This window comes from Hemicordylus capensis, chromosome 2, assembly GCF_027244095.1.
Source record: "Hemicordylus capensis ecotype Gifberg chromosome 2, rHemCap1.1.pri, whole genome shotgun sequence".
Lineage (NCBI taxonomy): Eukaryota > Metazoa > Chordata > Lepidosauria > Squamata > Cordylidae > Hemicordylus > Hemicordylus capensis.
Window position 1 is genome coordinate 169491962 of NC_069658.1, and position 21530 is coordinate 169513491.

The following is a 21530-nucleotide window of genomic DNA, read 5'->3' on the forward strand; positions in this document are numbered from 1 at the left end:
CAGCCAAATTTACCCTGAAGCCCCTGCGAGCTATTTGGGAGCACCTCACACACAATTCAGGTTTTTCATTGCTCATTAGAGTGTAGCCTGATTTATATCAAGGGTAAGAAATTCCACTTTTTGTGTCAGTTTAGAAGGGCAACATCGAACTCACAGTAAAGCCTCGCAGAAAACCACTTGTAAAACCTACTGTCTGGAAAAGCTCCAGGGAGCTGGGGACAGCTCCAGTACAGGGGCTTCAGGATGAAGTTCATCATAACTGTATCCATTTGGCTTCAGGGACACTTTTTAGAATTGAAATCACTTTGGTCACACTGGTGGATGACCTAAGCTGGAAGAAAGACGAGGAAAGTAGGATTCTTCCGAGTTCAATTTAAGGTCCTGGTTCTGACCTTCAAAGCCTTGTGGGACTTGGCACCTGTCTACCGACAGACCCGCCTCTCCCATCCAGTTACATCCCGTCCAGTTAGATCATCTCACATGGCCCTCTTGTCATTCCCTGATTTCCGAGAGGTTCGCAGCTCTCGGGCCCGTGAAAAGGCCTTTTCGGTTGCTGCCCCACTTCTTTGGAACTCTCTTCCCCTCCAGATTCGTTTAGCCCCTTCCTTACTGATCTTCAAATCTCTATTGAAGACTTTTCTTTTTCGCCAGGCTTTTGCCTTGTAGTTTATCTATTTGGGGTTTTTTTTTAGTTACTTTAGTTTTTAATTTAGAATGTAATGTTGCCTTGTTTGCATGCTTTTGTGTACCGCCCAGAGTCTTTGGAGTGGGCAGTATATTAAATGTTTAAGATAGATAGATAGATAGATAGATAGATAGATAGATAGATAGATAGATAGATAGATAGATAGATAGATAGATAGATATTCTGGATTCTGGATTCTTGAGCTGCGTTCTATACCATCAACTGTGGCATCCTTCTAAATCACCTGCAAACATTAGAAATTGGGGTTGCTGTGTTGCACTGGTTCTGCCCCATCCTATCAAGTGGATTGCAGAAGATGATACTGAGGAGATGCTGCTACACCCCATAGGGCAAGTCAAGGTTCAGCCTTGTGCTCCATGCTCTTCAACATCTACATGAAACTCCTGAGAGAAGTTATGCAAAGATTTGGGATGAAGTGCACCAATATGCTCTGCTTTTCCATTTTAGCAGAATTACAGTAGGCGATGCAGCTAATTTTGCCAACTGAACTGAGGTAGATATATTAATGTATGCATAACTCTGGCAACTATATTCATGTAGGAAAGTGGAGTGAGGCACATTCCTAAGCTAAATGAGTCTGGTTCTTTCAGCTTCTTCCTATGAAAAGGAGACTGCTCCTGTGATCATTTTTAGTTTATAGTTTTAAATTTTAGAGATTTTATCTGTATTTTAAACTGTTTTAATTGTGTTAATGTTTTAACTGTTGTGTTTTTAAGATGGTGAACCTCCCAGGGGCTTGAGTATGGGGCGGTATAAAAATATGTTAACAAACAAACAAAATCATTCCTGTGATTGATGAGATCTGGGAATGAATTACATACCTTAAATCCCAAGAAGAGAATAAGCCAAAGATCAGAATACAAAGATGTACAGAAGTATCCTTGGTTCACTGTGCAAGTCAGACCTTTCTCAGTTACCTAGGAGAGAATTGAAACATACAATTAAAGGTTTCTTCCCTCTTCTACAGAATGCCCAATATTCAACCATGCTTTATTTCCAGTTGCCTGCCATACATTATTCATACATTTTGAAATCAAAAATTGCATTAAGTTTTGCAACAGATTTCCTTTCATGATCCAATTAAAGATGATCCATGCTTAGTATTTAGTACAGTCCTCGAATCTGTACCTTCTCCCCTTCACCTTACCTTCAGATCTGCATTAAGACTTTGGAGACACTGGACTGGGTCTAAGAAGATCCATGTCAAAAGCAGGATAATGTCAGCCAGCACTAACACTGCTACCATCACTAACAGCTGGAAATCTTTAATAATCTGTAATAAAAAGACTCAATATGCTCACTTTATGATGTGGCTCATATTTTGTGCTCAGAGAAAAGTGTTTCCCCCCAAACCCCACTCTGGGACAGGCAAGTCTGCAACCTGGATAACATATCCAGAAATCAGAACTAGTTTATGTTTCTTTTACTTGTCAAATTTAAAAACAAGAGTTAAAAGACAAAACCACACAGTAAGTAACAGATCACAAATATATCATTTTATTAACTGGCAAGCTACTTGCTGTAAGTATCAAGAATAATGGTTTTATGTGAACATTTCTATTGGTGGATTATCTTTGGCAGGTAAGTTGCCTCACAGAATAGACTCTCCCCCGCCACAATTCCAATAAACTGTCAGAGTTGCAAGGAGCAAGCATGCAAGTTAAGGCATGCACTGTAATCTAATTTCCACAAGTTTGGGTGCATGGGTGAATTTGTAAATGTCCGAACTCCTCTCTTAAATCAAAGATTCTTGATCCAGAATAACAAATTCTTAATTAAAAATGTAAATGCTTATTAAACTTCAGGCTCTTTTTAATGTATCCAAAGGTGCCCTTCTTACCAGACTTCTGGGCGGAGGTCCGGGGGCCCCCTGGTGCCCCCAAATCCTCTTGTGTGGTGGCTGTGCCCGCTGCTCCGGGTGGCCAAGCACGGCTGTGATCAGGCCTGAGGCAATTTGATGGGCTCCGCCTGGTTTGTCAAGTTGAGGCTCCCCATGTCCCTCTCCAGGCAACAGGAAGACATTTCCATCCTCTGGTTGCTCTTGGCTCTCTGCAGCCACCCATGCCCAACCCCGCCAAGAAGGGGCAGCTCAGGCTGCTGTGGCGTGCTTCTGGATTCTCTCCCTTAAGGTCATGAGCAGCCAGCCACAGCCAAAGCAGATGGGGCTGGATGGCACTGCCGAGGGGAATGGAGCTACTCCACCACACCGCCTCCTCACCACCCCTCCAGTGGCCAGGCTGCTGCAGGTGGACGTGGGGAGCACCATGCAGCAGGAGCTGTGCTGCCACCTGGGTGGGGGGCGTGGTGGGGAGAAGCCTCATTGGAGACATGCACCCGGGTGATCCAGGAAAAGCATGGGGTGACAGGACTGGGAGGCACCAGAGAAGACAAGGCGGGGATTGGTCAAGAACAGAGAGAGGCAAGCCAGGGGGTGCACCATTTTGGAGAGCTGTCATTTTGGAGAGGCACCGAGCCAAAGAAGTTGGGATGTGGTTTTCCCTGCTGGTGTCAACTGGAAAGTCTGCCTGGAGGGAAAGGTGGATTGCTGCTGAAAGTTATCCTCCACCCGACCCCCCGCTACTGAATGAGTTGAAATGTTCCACTCCTGCAACTTTTACTCTGGATGCTATTCAACGTATTTTATCAGGCTGCCACTCAGTTAAATACAGGTGAAACTCGGAAAATTAGAATATCGAGCAAAAGTCCATTAATTTCAATAATGCAAATTAAAAGGTGAAAATGATATATGAGACAGACGCATTACATTCAAAGCGAGATAAGTCAAGCCTTAATTTGTTATAATTGTGATGATCATGGCGTACAGCTCATGAAAATCCCAAATCCACAATCCCAGAAAATTAGAATATTACATGGAACCAAGAAGACAAGGGTTGTTGAATAGAACAATATCGGACCTCTGAAAAGTATACAGTGTACTGTGCTTGATTGGCCAGCAAACTCGCCTGACCTGACCCCACAGAGAATCTATGGGGCATTGCCAAGAGAAGGATGAGAGACAGGAGACCAAACAATGCAGAAGAGCTGAAGGCCGCTAATGAAGCATCCTGGTCTTCCATAATACCTCATCAGTGCCACAGGCTGATAGCATCCATGCCACGCCGCATTGAGGCAGTAATTGCTGCAAAAGGGGCCCAAACCAAGTACTGAATACATATGCATGCTTATACTTTTCAGAGGTCCGATACTGTTCTATTCTACAATCCTTGTCTTCTTGGTTCCATGTAATATTCTAATTTTCTGGGATTGTGGATTTGGGGTTTTCATGAGCTGTACGCCATGATCATCACAATTATAACAAATTAAGGCTTGACTTATCTCGCTTTGCATGTAATGCGTCTGTCTCATATATCAGTTTCACCTTTTAATTTGCATTACTGAAATTAATGGACTTTTGCACGATATTCTAATTTTCCGAGTTTCACCTGTAAATGTTAGTTGTTTAAATTTTCATAAATTTGTATGTGTTCCAAAGCCAAAAAATCTTTCTAGTTTTTAATTTAGTGTAGCAGGCATCATTTTAGAAGAGGCATTATCTTCACTGAGAGAGAAAAGGAAATTCTCCTTCTAAAATGGACTCCGTAGAGACAGAGGGGATTCCTTTAGAGACGGGGGGCGGGTCGGAATATGTGGGATGGGAATATGTTAAGTTGTGTATTGAAATGTTTCTGCTAAGGCATATTTGCATAAATATACTTGGTTCACAACCTTACATTCTTTTGAGTACAATTGCTGTTTGGGCCCTCGAGAACCCACATATTAAATATACTCTGTGTGTCACAATGTAGGTGGATGATGCTTATCTTGCAACAGGTGTGGTGTGTGTGTGTGTGTGTGTGTGTGTGTGTGTGTGTGTGCGTGCATGCATGCATGCAAAAGGCTTTTAGGTCCAGGCTCCAAAATTACCTAGGTGCACCTCTGAATGTATTTGGAGCGGCATTCTAACCCTAATAATATGTCCATCGGTTCCTTGACCTCAAAGCATAGGACTTGACACTAAGAGTCGGCATTCATTAAAAGTCAAAACAAAAAGACCTAACAAGTAGGATCCATTTTGTCCTGTTCTGCATCTGATGAAGCCAAGTACAACTGGCCTCTTCCGTGCCCTAACCTTGAGATTCCCCAGCAATAGCCCTGCCTGTTCATTTTGTGTATCTTACTCTTAAGATGGAGTGGGTTTTTTGTTTGTTTTATTGCATGCTGTAGCAGTATCTGCATGTAGGCTGACTTGTGTTTTGGAGGAGGCACTCAGGCTGTAAGGTCCCACTCTGAATGCAGGTGTGCACACACTGCCTTGATAGTGGTTAGAGTGCTGTACTAGGACCAGGGAGACCCGAGTTCAAATCCCCATTCAGCCATGAGACTTGCTGGGTGACTCTGGGCCAGTCACTTCTCTCTTAGCCTAACCTACTCCACAGGGTAGTTGTGAGGAGAAACTTAAGTATGTACACTGCTCTGGGCTCCTTGGAGGAAGAACGGGATATAAAAAATGTGAATGTTGCTGCTTGCTGGCAGATAGCAGCTGGGCGGGGGGGGGGGGCGGAGGCAGTGGGGTTGCTAATACACAATGGGGATTTGGAATGCAATGAACATGCTGATCAGGGAGTGTAAGGACTACATCCAGTCTCCAGTACCTCTCTGAATAGCTGATAGGTGTGATTCCTGCTTTATGAAGAAGGCTGTATCTGTGCTGCCTCAGCAATTTGCATCAGTGAAAGCAAGTAAGGTGCGGTTATAATTTTCAGGTAGTGCCATAATTTTTTAATTAAAAGATTAATAAGCTTGACTTTTACTTTTTGAGCTGATATTATGGTGAAGTTATCTGAAAGATGGGTGTCAGATATGGGGGGGCGCAATTTCAGTGCTTGCCCTAGGCGCTGTTTTCCCTAGATACGCCTCTGGGCCTCAAGCAAGTCCCTAGGAAGCAGTAACCCATTTTGGCATTTAAGGCTTCTCAGATCTGCTTTGTTCCCTCAGTGTATAGCTTTTGCTTCCTTCTTACACCACAGCCAAGCGGGGGGAAAGAGGGCATGCAGTGGGAAACTGACAGCGAGGGTCACTATGTGCTTGCACTAAATATCCACTCCTGTGTACCTAAAATACAGTGCAAAATAAAGATGCTTTTGAACTTTGGTGCTGAAGAAGACTTTTGAGGATACCATGGACAGCCAGGAAAACAAACAAATGGATCATAGAACAAATCAATCCAGATTTTTCACTCGAGGCACAAATGACCAGGCTCAAACTATCATACTTAGGACACATTATGCGAAAACCCAGATCCCTCACAAAGACCATAATGCTGGGATACGTTGAAGGAAAGAGAAGAAGAGGACGGCCAGCAGCAAGGTGGATGGACTCGATTACGACATCAATGAATGCACCACTGAGAGACCTTAAAGGCCAAGCTGAAGACAGATCATCCTGGAGAGAATGTATCTAGGTGGTTGCTAAGAGTCGACACCGACGACAGCACTTAATCAATCAATCAATCAATCAATATGTCTACTATCCAAAAATGACATAGAGTTGGAGCAAAAAGGACTTGATCGTATTAGCAAGAGGGTCTTGTTTTCACAGAGGTGGTATTACTTCATAATAATAATATAGTGCTATCCATGTACATGGCACTTTACAAAGAATGAGAAGACAGGCCCTTGCCTTGTTTTGGGGGGGGGGGCAGGAAATGAGAACTAAGAGGCAGGAAGGGGCAAGGCTATGGAGGGCTTTGATGCTAAGGAGCTTGCAGTAGATCTGCAGTGGACAAGAAGCCATGAAGGAATGTAAAGAGGGGTATTACACAGTCGGTGCAGCAAGAGAGGCGAATGTTTTGGACGGCAGATTGCTGGCTGGAGGGGAGATTGCAGCAGTCAAGGTAAGAGATGACCAGATATTAGCTAGAGCTTTTGCCAAGGGTGCAGAAAGGGCCATATTCTTGCAATACTGTAAATACACTGGGAAATAGAATAAAAGAAATAAAAGACACAATTTGGCGATAAACTGAATATGAAGAACAAATGAAGCTGCCTTATACCGAGTCAGACCATAGGTCCATCTAGCTCAGTATTTTCCACCCAGACTGGCAGCGGCTTCTCCAAGGTTTCAGGCAGGAATCTCTCTCACCCCTTCCTGGAGATGTCAGGGAGGGAACTTGGAACCTTCTACATGCAAGCAGGCAGGTGTTCTTTCAGTAGCCCTATTTACCATGGCTCAAGGGTGGCGCAAGCATCCCCATTAGACTTGCCCCCTGCACCAGGGCATTCCATAGCAATCCCCACCCACTCTCCTCAAGCACAGTGTTTGACTATGGTGGCAAGCCCTGCACCCAGGAAGAGCAGAGAATGTAACTAGACAAAGGTAACTAGCATACTCATCTTGTACTCAGCTACTTAACTTCCGGACAGGGCTTCTGGGAAATTAAAGATAAAGGTACAATCTCCAAGAGCTTTCCCAGACAGCAGGTTTTACCACAGGTTTTCTGCAAGGCTTTACAGCGAGTTCGACGTTGCCCCCCCCCAAAACCAATGCAAAAAGTGGGTTTTTAAAAACTAACACTACTACTACTACAACAATGATGAGTATTTCTATATCGCTCTTCAACCAAAGTTCCCAAAGTGGTTTACATAGAAAAATAAAGAATACATAAATAAGATGGTCCCCTCTCCCCAAAGGGATCACAGTCTAAAAATAAACGTAAGGCAGGTACCAGAAACCTGCTGTGGGATGCGGTGCTGGGGTTAGATAGGGCCAGTTGCTCTCCCCCTGCTCAATATAAGAGAATCACCACATTAAAAGGTGTCTCTTTGCTTAGTTAGCACGGACCTGCTAACTTTTTTACTCCGGATATAGATCAGGCCACACTCTAACGTACAATGAAAAACCCGAATTGTGTGTGAAGTGCTCCCCAATAGCTCACAGGGACTTTGTGGTAAATCTGGCCGACATGTGAACACACACCCTCCATTCCGGGGGAGGTGTGAGCTAAAAGCCCTGTGTGGAAAACATTCAGGTGAGGACCTGGCAGCTCTCAGAATGTTGAAGTATTGCCTGACATTTATGCAATTGTCTTCCCTTGTGTTAAATATGCTTGTGCAAAAGAACAAGAACATGCTAAATCTCTGAATCTGGTATGACTTACACATCAGCTATACACCATCCAAGACTTGCCTTCATCCCCATTTGCATCAAGCAAATGGTTAAAAACGGACTAATTCTGGCACAGTCAAGATGGCCTTCTCGCAGCAGAATTGCTCACTGCCTGAGGGGCAGTTCACACATGTATCACTCAACATGACGACTCACCACTGAACATGGGAACTCTGTCTGCTTAAATACACTGTATTTCAAGGAAATTATGAAATCTCTTATGTTACAGACATTGGAGCTGAATATGCATTTGTGAAAAGAGCCTCAGAAATCTAAAAATTGACAGGGACAGCGAAATTTGTTTATTCATGTGTCTGCCCTGTTCATATATAGCAGAGAGAGAGAGAGAGAGAGAGAGTGAGAGAGAGTGTGTGTGTGTGTGTGTGAGAATGTTTACATCAAAGAGGTGCATGGGTGAGAGTGAGGGGAACTGAACCTTTCTCCACCCCTCACATTACCTCCCTGCATTCAATATTACCCCCAACCTAGCACACATATAGTATCAGAAACAAGAAAATTAGACCCATGTCCTTCTTTAGATGCAAATGGAACAAGGGGACGCATGAAAAAACAAATATGGCTGCCCCATCAGGTCTACTTTGGCCTTTAGACTTGTGCACAGTCTTATTTTTACTCAGCCTCCCAAAGTGAATGTAACCTATGAAAACTCACCACTCTCTTGTCCGGAACCTGCCTAGTGAACACTTTATATAACCGCCAGCTTTTTCCCAGGATGGGGCCAAAAGCCAGGGAGCCCCCAATACAGAGCAAGCAGATTCTCACCTGTAAGGGGTAGAGAGACAGATCCATAAGCCTAAGCATCAAACTTGACACAATACAAGAGATCTGTGATCAGAATCTCTTGTGGTCTCCTAAATTGCCTCTGAATACCATAACCAAAAATGCAAACTGTGGCTCTTTCCCCCAAATATTTACATAACTGAAGCAGATATCTCTAGAAAGAGGCTTGCTTGCTTGCTTGCTTTCTTTCTTTCTTTCTTTCTTTCTTTCTTTCTTTCTTTCTTTCTTTCTTTCTTTCTTTCATGGCAGTTTCCAGGTTTTGGAGAGGGTGACTTCTGCTAAGGAAAATCTGGGTGCACACAGAGAACATGCTCATACGCATTGCTGGATCCCAGCTACTTTGCAATATAGATTGCCCCAACAAGTGCAATACGCAGTAGGCTGCATCTCTTTCCCTCCTAGCTTGCTTTCACTCACCTGAACAAGCATCTCCATGGATTGTCTGGTTAATGGATTCTGTTTTTCAATCCCAAAGAGGTAAGCACTACTGTAAGTCAAGGCACTGCCCAGAAGAGTCATGATGTTTAGGTTGGGACTAGACATCTTCACAATCCTCCAGCAGACAAAGGAGTTAAAACAACACAGGACAAGAGTTATTGACAGAGGAGTTAAAGATCAAGACCTCATCCTTCCAAACAATGCAATAAGGTTTTCAAAAGAATATAAGAGCAGCCTTGATGGATCCAAAGTTCATTTAGTCAGCATCCTGGTTCCCACAGTGTCCAATCGGATGCTGCTGAGAAGCCCACAAGCAAGACATGGAGGCAAATGGCTCTCTCTTGCTGTTGCTTGCCAGCAAGGCATCCTGCCTCTGAATCTGGAGGCGACATACAGTTTCACTATCATTACGAGTAGCCATTGCTAGGCCTGTTCTGTATAGAATCCAGAGGAGAGAGTTGAGGTATGCAAAAACAAGGCAGTAGAGCAGAATCAGGAATAATAATAGTTTAATGAACTAGGTATTATGTACAGAGAGGCAAGTGCAGACTGCTTTTCAGTGCTCTTGATGCTGGCTGTCTTTTTAGCCCTGCCTCTACACTAGGACTGGAATACAAGTAACTAAAGCCCCATTCAAAAGCTGGCCTGGATCAAGGAATGGATTAACCAACAATTCTCCACAAATGTATTTAATCCACTTTAAAAGCCCTTTAAGATACTGACCACCACACCTTGTGGCAGTGAATTCCATAAATTAAGGGCTGCATCTATCCTTCCTTTTGTTTGTCCTGAATCTCCAGCCAATCTCTAGTGTTGTGGTACAGGGAGAAAAACGTATCTGTCCACTTTCTCCACACCATGAATAATGTTTTAAACCTCTGTCACATCCCCCTCATAGTCACTTTTTTTCTAAATGAAAAGGCTGCAAACATTGTAGCCTTTCCTTGTGGGTAAGGAACCCCAGTCCCCTAATCATTCCATTGTCTTTTTCAACACCTTTTCCAGCTCTACAATATCCTGAGATGTGGCGGCCAGAACTGTACACAGGGCTCCAAGTGTGGCCACACTATTGAAGAGCATGGCTATTTTAGTTTCAGTCTCTTTCCTAATGATCCTGAGCATGGAGAAGCCTTTTTCACAGCTGCATTGGGTTGATGTTTTCACAAAAGGTGGTATACAAATTTTGAAAGTAACTGACATATTCTGCTCTTTTCATAGCTCATTATTAAGCTCATTATCATTATCATCATTATTACTATCTCTCTCCCTATACTATAGTAGCAACAGGGTTGTGTCTTTGAGCAATACCAAAACAACGAGATCTCAGAACAGTTTGCCCAGTAAGTAGAAAGGAGGTGAAATGTCACCATGACATACTCCTGGCCTTACCTATTCTTTCTGAAGTGAATTGTGAAGATGAGAAAGAAGAAACTAAGCAGGACTCCACCAGTAAGAAAAATCCATACAATTCCCAAGAAAGCAGCTGACAAGGCGGGAGAGCTCTTACAATTGCTGCCAGAGGATGTCTGAGGGAAGACAAAAGATTGGAGACGGTAACAGCCTCTTTGGAGATTTCTTGTCTCCAAGAAACGTGAGAAAGCCTACTGCACAAGAAGTGGCACAGTAAGTGGCCATCTCAGTGAAAAGCAGCAATAATTGATAATGACTAACACGATCCACAGCACTCCAGAGATGGAACATTGTGTATGTCAGGGCTGCTGAGAAGTCAGAAGGCAGCCTTGATACTGGTAATAACAAGTGGTAATGCGCAAGCAGTGCTCCCACAATTTCCCACATTCGCAACAATGGGGAAAACTGTGGACGTGCTCCTTGGGCTACTGTCCATTCTTACCAGCGTAAGGGCTTCCAGCTCCACAGCAGCCCTGACATGCAGCATCCCACCTCCAGAATGCTGCGGACCATGTCAGCTACTATCTATGAAGAGAACAGAACATTCTGCTTGCCCATTCCTGGGGAAGGCCTGTTAAGAAGGAAAGGAGGAAAAGCCTGTGTTTTGTATATTGTTCTGCTTTGAACGTTTTCTCCTTAATTGCATTAGGATCAAGTTGTTTCACACAACCCCTGCACTTGTGGAAAGTCTGCTTGTTTTCTGTTCAGGCTTAGCATATATTTACGGTGAACAATTATGCAAGCATAGGCTGAACGTTTGCATGCCACAGAGAATTTTCTTAAACTGGGCTGGACTACAGCACTGCAACAGCACAGCCAACTACTTACACAACTCATATCATACTTTGAACCCAGGCTAAAAACAAGCGGTTTATGACACAGACATGGTTCTCTTTCTAAATATTGTAAATCAAGGAATGTTTGTACAAGAGAACCTTGTTATACGTGGATTCTAAATCCACAGTTTCATGTATTCACAGGTGTCTAACTGGCACCTGGTTTCATTATCTGCAGACACGAAAGCATTACAATTCACAGATCCACGGTTTCTAGAGGGCCAGAAGTGACCACAGAGGTCATTTCCGGCCACCATTTTGTCCGTGAGAGCCATTTTGTGGCACATTTCAGCATATGAATGAATAAATTATATATATATATACACACACACACCATTTGGGGGATCATTTGGGGGACATTGCATGGTAATGCATTTTATGTGCCCTGTTTTTGTGGGGGGGGGTTGTTTTATTTAGTCTGGGAACCTAACCCCCACAATCCCGGACACTCAGTGACTTATTAGCCACAGTTTCGTTATCTGTGGTAATATGCAGGAACAGAACCCTCGCAGATAATGAGGTCTACCTGTAATAACATTTTTTTAAAATGATCGATAAAATGTTCCTAATAACCAAACACAGGCCTTAAAATACTTTGCCACAATTTTCATTTTGTATGTATGTTAATTGTACTTGATTGATTGATTAAGTGCCATCAAGTCAGTGTCAGCTCTTAGTGACCACATAGATAGATTCTCTCCAGCATGACCAGTCTTCAGCTTGGCCTTTAAGGTCTCTCAGTGGTGTATTCATTGCTGTCACAATCAAGTCCATCCACCTTGCTGCTGGTTGTCCTCTTCTTCTCTTTCCTTCAACTTTCCCCAGCATTATAGACTTCTCAAGGGAGCTGGGTCTTCGCATAATGTGTCCAAAGTATGATAGTTTGAGCCTGGTCATTTGTGCCTCAAGGGAGAATTCTGGATTGATTTGTTCTATGATCCATTTGTTTGTTTTCCTGGCTGTCCATGGTATCCTCAAAAGTTTTCTCCAGCACCAAAGTTCAAAAGCGTCAATACTTTTTCTATCTTGCTTCTTCAAAGTCCAACTTTCGCATCCATAAAGTGTCATGGGGAAAACCATGGTCTGAATGATTCTAATCTTTGTAGGTGTAGACACATCATGACATCTACTGTAAATATCCTTTCCAAGGCCTTCATTGCAGCCCTACCAAGTGCTAATCTGCAGCGTATTTCTTGACTGCTGGATCCTTTACTGTTGGCGGTCGATCCTAAAAGGCAGAAGCTATCTACCACTTCAATGTCTTCATTGTCAATTCTGAGGTTGGTTGCTGTACCCATTGTCATTAGTTTAGTCAATCAATCATCTTTATTACGGTCAAAGACCAGCACAGCATAAAGTACAGATACAATATAATAAAACTCATGCTAAATAAAATATAACCCTAGAAGCTAAGTATGATTATAATAGTAAAATACAACTCCAAAAACTGTATGGGATTAATAAAGTAAAATGCTACCAGCTAAACCTAAAATCCTGTAGGAAGAATAATAGAGTAAATGAATAGCTGTCCTTAAAAGTATGGCCATTAGTTTAGTCTTCTTTACATTTAATTGTAGTCCCCTTTTTTCACTGTGCTTTTTGACTTTCATTACTAGAGTTTGCAGATCATCCACATTCTCAGCTATCAGAGTGGTGTCATCAGCGTAGCACAGATTATTGCTGTTTCTTCCTCCAAGTTTAAAATCACGTTCATTGTCTTCCAATCCAGCTCTCTCAGTATATGTTCAGCATATACATTGAATTAAGAATGAGAAAGTATATAGCCTTGTCTTACTTACTCCTTTGCCGATCTGGAACCAGTCTGTTTCACCATGTTCCATCTGGACTGTGGCTTCCTGTCCTGTGTATAGGTTTCTCATGAGAACAATGAGATGTTCTGGGACACCCATTTTCCTAAGGATATTTCACAACTTGATATGGTTAATGCAATCAAAGGCTTTTCTGTAGTCAGTAAAGCACATATTGACCTCTTTCTGGTATTCTTTGGCTTTCTCAACTATCCAGCGGGCATCAGCAATGATGTCTCTTGTTCCTCGGCCTTTTCTGAAACCAGCTTGGACATCCGGCATTTCCCTTTCCACGTAGGGCTCTAATCTGCATTGGATGGTCCTGAGCATTATTTTGCTAGCATGTGAAATTAATCGACAATCATTCCATTTTGTCTATCTATGTGGTTTTCTTGGTAAAATACAGGAGTGGTTTACCATTGCCTTCTCCCGTGCAGTATGAAATCATGCCTTTGTCATTGTCACTGAAGTGATCATCCATCTCTAGCACTTCCTATATTGCTGCTATCCAATATACAGTGGGCGCCTGCTTACTTTAGCTGGGCAGCGGGGATGACCTTCGTACTTTGGGTGACCCTACTGGGAGTATGCCTCCCGATGTACTTCGTTAATCCCTCCCATGAAGCCTACCCCCCCCAACAGGGTTCATAATTTTCCTCAAGTGTTTCCTCTAACAAATGTTGATATGACAGCAGAAATATGAGAATCAATCAAAATACAACTAAAACTACAAGAGAGGGATTAGATTTCCTCCTACCCCATATTTAGCAATAGAATTATTTACTCATTTCTTAATGCAAATAATGGAAAGGCAATGGTATCATTGTGATAACATGCAGAATCTTAACTACTAATTGTGCTCAGGGAAGTGAAGGGCATGTTCCACTGCCACCCTGTGTAATGAAGCCCCCAAGCAGGGATGGCTGCTCAGTTTGCATCAGAGTGAGGAGGGGAGGAAGTGCACTCCTCCCACTCCCTACAGCTGCCTTTTCCTCTAAAAGGTCCCAAGCCTGTTGTGAGGAAAATACAGATCTAGGACACTTGCAGGAGTAAAAGCAAGCAAGAGCAAGAGGGAGACATTCTAGCCGGGAAACGATATAGGCAGGGAGGGAGGGAGGGATTGAGCACCCTATCTTATACTTCTTCCCTAAGGTCCTTTGCAAGAAAGGAGAGCCATCAGAGTTTTTTGTTTTGTTTTTACTTTTATATCCTGCTCTTTCTCCAAAGAGCCCAGAGCAGTTTGTATGGTTATGTCTACCCTCACAATAACCCTGTGAGGTAGGTTAGGCTGAGAGTTAAGTGACTGGCCCAGAGTCACCCAGTGAGTTTCATGGCTGAATGGGGATTTGAACTCAAGTGTCCCCGGCCCTAGTCCAACACTCTAACCACTAAACTGCACTGCTGTAAAGCACGTCATTTGCTCCTGAAAGACTAACTTAACTGGAGATGCCTATTGCTCTAGCATTTGTTATGCTTGTAAATCACTTGGTAGTACATCCAAACTCAAGTAATCTGGAAACAGCCATTCTTGTTACTAAGAGAATCACAAATAATATTCAAAAAGCAAACAGCCCCTTTGGATCTCATTATGTTAGAAGCAGCCAGATTACATATAGGAGCCTGAGAGTTTCATTAGAAGGCAGGGATAAAGGTAAAGTGTGCCGTCAAGTCGATTTCAACTCCTGGTGCCCAGAGGCAAGGGAGGGGCTGTTTAACTCCGGGTATTTCCCTCGCTCAGAATATCCCCAACTTCAGTCATGGATCTCCTGGGGGCTTTTCAGACTGCAGGCTTTACCATGGGTTTACCATGAGGCTTTACTGCGAGTTCTGGGCATAATAGATACTATCTGTTATGTAAAGAGGATTTTTTTTACCCCAGACGTAAATCAGTAGGGTCCAATACGGAGGGGGAAACCCAAATCGTGTGTGAAGTGCTCTCTGAAATACCGCATGGATTTTGGGGTAAATCTGGCTGATATGTGAATGCACACCCAGCCTCCCTAAGTAGAGTTGCGGTAAAGTCGCTGTCCAAAAAAGCTCCTGTGTAATGTGTTATTTGGCCCTCCCTGAGGTGGCAAACCTATATCTGGGCTGTACCACTTCAGACTGCATGTCTCACGTGACTGAATGCTTCTCTATACACAAATGGCCCCGTAGAAAACTAACTGTCGGGGACAAGGATTCTAACTTGGCCCCTCCTTGAGAAGCGAACCTTTTCTGTGCAGAGTTTTGTGCATAGAGATGAACATTTAGCATGACTGTTTTCAGTACTCTTCTCACGTTTCAGGAGAGCTCTGTTACATGGGGGAAATGTTCCTGACCCTCAGGGACATGTTTCCACTGTTTCCAAACATTTCTGGAATATGGGAAGAGCGCTGAAAATTCACACCCTTCCAAAAGTGCAGGGACCAGCTCTGTATGCATTTTGGCCATCAGGCCACTCTATTCAACATTATCCCCTTCCTTATATTTACTCACAATTGTTATTGTACAGAGATCCTGTAGGGCCTTCTGCTGCTTTTCCTGGCATCCAGAGCTGTTGTCACACGAGTTGGAGTAATTGAATCCCATCTCCAGAGCACATCCAAAGCCTTCATGCAACCACATCGTCTGGGCAGTGCTAGGTACGCTGTTGAAGAGGGCAAGTTGCCCCAAGAAGCTGGGGTCACAGAATATCCAATGGCAGCCAGAATTATTTGAAACTCCTCTTTCCTGAGCTCTCCTGGATCATAAGCAAAATTTATTTATTGTATTTATTGTTAAATTTCTATACCGCCTTTCATTCAAACAATCTTAACACAAAAACTTAAAACTAGACTACAAAAATTACACAATTAAAATATTAGCCAGAATATAAAAATATAGATCTGATTAAAAAACCCAAGCACAATATAAAAGATTTCACACACTTTCTAAAAACTGTGATGGAGACTGAAGAGCAAATAGCCACCGGGAAAGCATTCTAGAGTCTGGGGGCAGTAACAAAGAAGGCCCTGTCCCATGTGCATGACAGCCGAGCCTCCTTCATTATCAGCACCCGGAGCAGAGCCCCATGGATGACTGCATCAAGCGGGCAGCAACCTTTGGGAGCAAGAGGTCCATCAGGTATCCAGGGCCCAAACCGTTAAGGGCTTTAAAAGTCAAAACCAGCACCTTGAATTGGATTCGGAAATAAATTAGCAGCCAGTGAAGCTCTTTCAAAATGGGTGTGATGTGATCCCAGCAGGCAGCTCCAGATAAAATCCTAAATGGTGTAAATGGTTACACAAGCATGAAAGCAGTGAAAGCAATGATGATAGTCATCCATTCATAAAGACCACCCTTTACCATTGGCCACAAGGTTGGACATGAGGATATGGGGAGTTATCAGTCTTTATCTGTGGCCTTGCTGCTCTACTTTTTTAATCTTTTCTGAATAGTATTCTTATGCTTTTTGTTTTGTTTATATGATTGTTTTGTTTTATTGGATATTAGTCACTTGGGTACCTTCTAAGCAGAAAGGGAGGAGAACTGGTCTTGTGGTAGCAAGCATGAATTGTCCTCTTTGCTGAGCAATAAATATAATAATAATAAACTTTGTTAGCTGCCCCATAACAAATTGTTCTCTGAGCGGCTCACAACAGAGGATTAATACATACAATAAAAACACATAATACATTAAATCATAAGAGACAAAAAAAAATATGAAAATAAGGTATAAATACAAAGCAGCATTAAAAACCCATGCTAAAATTAGTTAAAAATCAGATAAAATCTGAAAAGCCCAATTAGAATAAAATGATGAAGCCAGGCGAACTTCACTGAGGAGGCTATTCCATAAACGGGGTGCAACCACCAAAAAGTAGGGATGTGCAAACTGATTAGGGTACAAATTTATCTGTACCCAAATCTAGCTGATTTGGCTGATTTGGAGACAAAACAAATCACCCCTGTGGTGCATTGGCTAGATTTGGGTACAAATCGAATTGTGCCTGATTCAATTCGAATTGATTCGAGATTCAGATCCCTCCTATTAATTTCCCCAGATTCCCAGCTTTCATTTTTTAAAAAGCTAAGCTCTAGCCCTTGTAGAAGTGGAGTTATGGAGCAAAATTTGCAGTCACTATTTTTCAAGTGTTTGGATTCTTTGGTGTATAATAACTTTTCTTCAGTAAATCCCTATGAGGATTCATTACACCTTCATTTCTTCTATTCATTTTGACTGTCTTTTTGACTGTGCCAACTGTCAACTGCCATGTGCCAACTACACCCCACTCCCACCCGCAAGGCAGTGGGGTACTACTCAGTTTATGTTCTAGGTTTTTTTCCCAAGTGTTTAGGCTCTTTGGTGTCTAATAACCTTTCCTCATAATGAATCCCTATGAGGATTCATTACACACCAAAGAGTCTAAGTACCTCAAGAATTCCTAAAATATAAACTGAGTACCCAGTGGCTTGTGGGGCAGTTGGAACATGGGATGCCACTAATTCCCCACCCCCACCTGCAAAGCAGTGGGGTTAAAATGAACAGAATAAATGAAGGTGTGTAATGAAGACTCCAAAGAATCTAAACACTTAAAAAATAAACTGAGTACGTGTGTGTGTGTGTGTGTGTGTGTGTGTGTGTGTGTGTGTGTGTGTGTAGAGGGGGTGTAGTTGACACATGGCAGTTGACAGTAGGCAGTATCCAATTATAGTCAAAATGAACAGAAGAAACGAAGGCATATAATGCATCGTCATAGGGATTCAATATGAGGAAAAGTTATTAGACAACAAAGAATATAAACATTTCAATATTCCTAAAAATTAAAATGAGTACCCTACTGCCTTGCAGGTGGGTGGGTGGGAATGTAGTTGGCACATGGCAATTGACAGTTGGCACTTTCCAGTGACAGTCAAAATGAACAGAAGAAATGAAGGTCTGCAATGAATCCTCATAGGGATTGATTATGAGGAAAAGTTATTATACACCAAAGAATCCAAACACTTGAAAAATAATGACTGCACATTTTGCTCCATAACTCCACTTCTACAAGGGCTAGAACTTAGCTCCCCCCCCTTTTTTTTAATGAAAGCTGGGGATCCTTTTTAGGGTTTGGATATGGTAACTTCGAATCCCCATTGTTTCCTATGGTGGAAATGTTCAAAATAAGTAAAAACTTTTTAAAATCCTTTTTAAAAAATCAGCCAAGTGTCCTACTGCCTTGGAATTTGGGTGGTAGGTGGCACCCATGGGGACCTACCCACAACCCAAATTTGGTGACCCTAGGACCTTGTTAAGTGGTCCAAATTAGTCCAAATCCAAATTGAATCAAAGCAAATACAAATCAAATCAGGGGTTATTTGTTTTGGGCACAAATTAAATTTTAAAAACCAATTTGTGCACATCCCTACCAAAAAGGCCTTCTCCCTGGTAGCCACCCACCCCACCTCGTTTGGCAGGGGCACTTGAGGAGGGCCTCCAAAGAAGTTCTTTAGGTCCAGATTGGGACATGTCGGGCAAGGCACTCTCTCAAATAACCCAGTCCCAAGAAATGTCCATCTTGGTTTGCATTTGGATAGTGTTGTAAGATATTCCCGTTAGGGGAAGGGGCCATACCTCAGTGGAAGAGAATCTGCATGCTTGCACAATGAAGGTCCCAGGTTCACTCCCTGGCATCTCCAGGTAGGGCTGGGAGAGACTCCTGCCTTGTAACCTTGGAGAGCTGTTGTCAGTCAGTGACAATACTGAGCTAGATGGACTAATGGTCTGACTTGATATAAGGCAACTTCCTATGTTCCTAAAGGTGGTATAAAATTTTAAGATAAGTTTAGAAAAAAAGGGGGGGGGGGTTGAACAATATAGTAGACAAGAAGGAGCCCTGGATATACCATCTTGAGGGGGTCAGATGAATAAGAACTGGACTAACTCCCCTGGATACCTGGGCATAGATGCAATGGTGGCAATGAAGTCATGATGGTTCACCACCATCATTTACCACCATGGAGTAGACTCTAGCTCAGTTGTCACAGCCATTTCATGTATCTGTCTGCCAGCTCAGTCTGACCATGACTTTCTGTATGCTATTTGTGAAACCCTGGGCTAAATTTCTTCAATGAAAGGGGGCATTTCTTGCCACCTTCAAAAGTGGTACCGCTTAAAGGTCCACCCACAAACCAACCCCCTGCTGCTGCTGCTGCTGCTCCAGCCATTCAAGCTCCTCTCACTTTCTCCTGGAGCTTCTGGGAGGGGGTGTGTGTGTTCACATATTGGCCATATTCATCTGGAAGTCCGTGCAATATTTCAGAGAGAACTTCACACATGACTTGAGTTTCCCCCTCCATACTGGAACCTAGATGAATTTATGTCCGGGGTAAAAAAAAAAAAATCCTCTTTTTGCATCAGAGTATCCAGTATACCCCGAACTCTCAGTAAAGCTTTGTGGTAAAGTTTGCTATCTGAAAAGCGGTAAAGCTTGCAGTCTGGTGGTGTTTCCAGCTAGGGGTGACATTCACAAGAACTATTTTATTCCCATTTTATTGATGGGGGGAACTGAGGCAAAGAAAAGTGACCAGAAAGAGAAAAGAGAGCACTGAAACCACCATTGCTGGCATAAACACAAGCTGCTCCCTCAAAGCTCGCCTTCACAAAAATAACCCCTCAGATAACAGGTTTCAAATGAGCCGAGACAGCAACTTGCTGGTTACACCATTCTGGCTCAGTCAAAATATCTTGAAACAAAAACAACCCTAATATGTTTGTATCAGTTTGGTTTTGGAAATGTCTTTTCACTTGTCAGAAGTAACCCTTTTCTTAGTTTAAATACCAATTATGTGAAACATTATTACACCTAGCCATCTGAAATCAGCAACTCACACTGTCAGGAAACCAGTTCTGCAGAACTGCAAAACTAAACTGCCTCTTTCAGTGATTTAACAAATAGAGATTTGTCTGCTCTTTCTATATTAGAAGACAGCATCAAGGATATATATATCATAATGAACAACATATACAAACACCTATGTATAACCCTCTTCTGGATACATGATGATTTTTCATAGCTTAACAATCTATGTGGTCACTAAGAGTCAACACCAACTTGACAGCACTTAATCAATCAATCAATCAATAATTGCCAGTTGTAGGCTATTGCTCCTACCAGCTATGGTAGGACTTTTATATTCCCTCCCTTCCCCCTCTCTTCCTTGATCTCCCCCCCTCCCACACACACTTTCCTTTCTTAAAGGGTTTTCATTATTCAGTGGATGTTAATGTTGTATCTCCATGTATTTAGAGAACTGGAAAATTATAACATTACCATCAACCAGCAATCTGCATACTATTACCTGCAAGCACAATATGCCCCCACCCTATTAAACTTCTGTTAAGTTGTTTTTTGAATTAAAGATAACGCTGAAATGAAAGGGGGGAAGCGGAAAGTCTCACACTTACTTTTACTTGGAAGTAAACCCCATTGAACAGGGCTTGCTTACTTCAGTAAACTTGATTTGGATTAGTCTGCAAACCTCTTTTGCCAAGATGAATGTGAGAGAAGAGTGTTGAATAGTGGAGGGGCTCTCAGCAGGTGACCCCCCCCCACAACACACACTGTTGATCCAGAATGCCACTCTCAGTATTGTTACTGCCAATCAGAACCACCTCACCATACCAGTAAATAAATATACGGTAAAAGAGAAGTCCTTTCAACCCCTCTTGAACCAGCATTACACATGGTCTTTCCTCCTCTGACAATTTTCCTCAGGGGACTGGTAAAGCCATCTGGTAAAGGCAAAGCCTTCTCAGCTTTTTAAAATGTTTAGGTTTTAATCTTTGGTTTATTTTTAAATTGTTACATTGTTTTAAGTTTTTGTATATATTTTTAATTTGTTTTATGCTATCGTTAACCACCCAGAGACTAAAGTTTGGGGCGGTGTACAAATTTGATAGATAGATAGATAGATAGATAGATAGATAGATAGATAGATAGATAAAAATAAAGCCACCAGCCATCTAGCTTAAGGGAGTCCGTTCAGGCTACCTGTCATATACGTGGGGGACAGAATCAGGAGGAAGCCCAGAGAGCCACGGTGGTGTAGTGGATAGCATGTCTGGGGAGACCTCAGAGCAACTTCCTGCTCAGCCACAAATCTAACTGGTTGACTTTGGGACAGTCACTGTCTTCCAGCCTCACTTACTTCACAAGGGTTGTTGTGAGGATAAAAAGGGATGAATACTGCAGCTGAACTCCTTGGAGAGCTGGAAAAAAATCAATAAATACATCAACTTTGCTGCCTGCCTTGGCCCACTGTTATTATTATTATTATTATTATTATTATTACATTTTATATCCCGCTCTTCCTCCAAGGAGCCCAGAGCAGTGTACTACATACTTGAGTTTCTGCTCACAA

The 21530-nt window shown here is 42.6% G+C and overlaps 1 protein-coding gene across 17 annotated transcripts in view; it reads right to left on the reverse strand.

Moving 5' to 3' along the window:
• GPR156 (G protein-coupled receptor 156) overlaps positions 1 to 21530 on the reverse strand; it is a 48107-nt gene that overhangs the window by 13034 nt on the left and 13543 nt on the right. For 9 of the 17 annotated variants that reach the window (XM_053297720.1, XM_053297713.1, XM_053297712.1 and 6 more), the window contains 6 exons: positions 15642 to 15885; positions 10499 to 10635; positions 9089 to 9224; positions 8543 to 8653; positions 1854 to 1979; positions 1528 to 1623 (listed from right to left, as the gene is read on the reverse strand). In XM_053297720.1, the coding sequence (XP_053153695.1) occupies positions 1528 to 1623; positions 1854 to 1979; positions 8543 to 8653; positions 9089 to 9224; positions 10499 to 10635; positions 15642 to 15885 (850 nt within the window). Of the gene's footprint in view, positions 1 to 1527; positions 1624 to 1853; positions 1980 to 8542; positions 8654 to 9088; positions 9225 to 10498; positions 10636 to 10961; positions 11393 to 13154; positions 13270 to 15641; positions 15886 to 16316; positions 16406 to 18741; positions 18923 to 21317; positions 21379 to 21530 lie in introns of those variants that run through there. The other 8 variants (XM_053297722.1, XM_053297725.1, XM_053297724.1 and 5 more) reach the window with 8 other exon arrangements.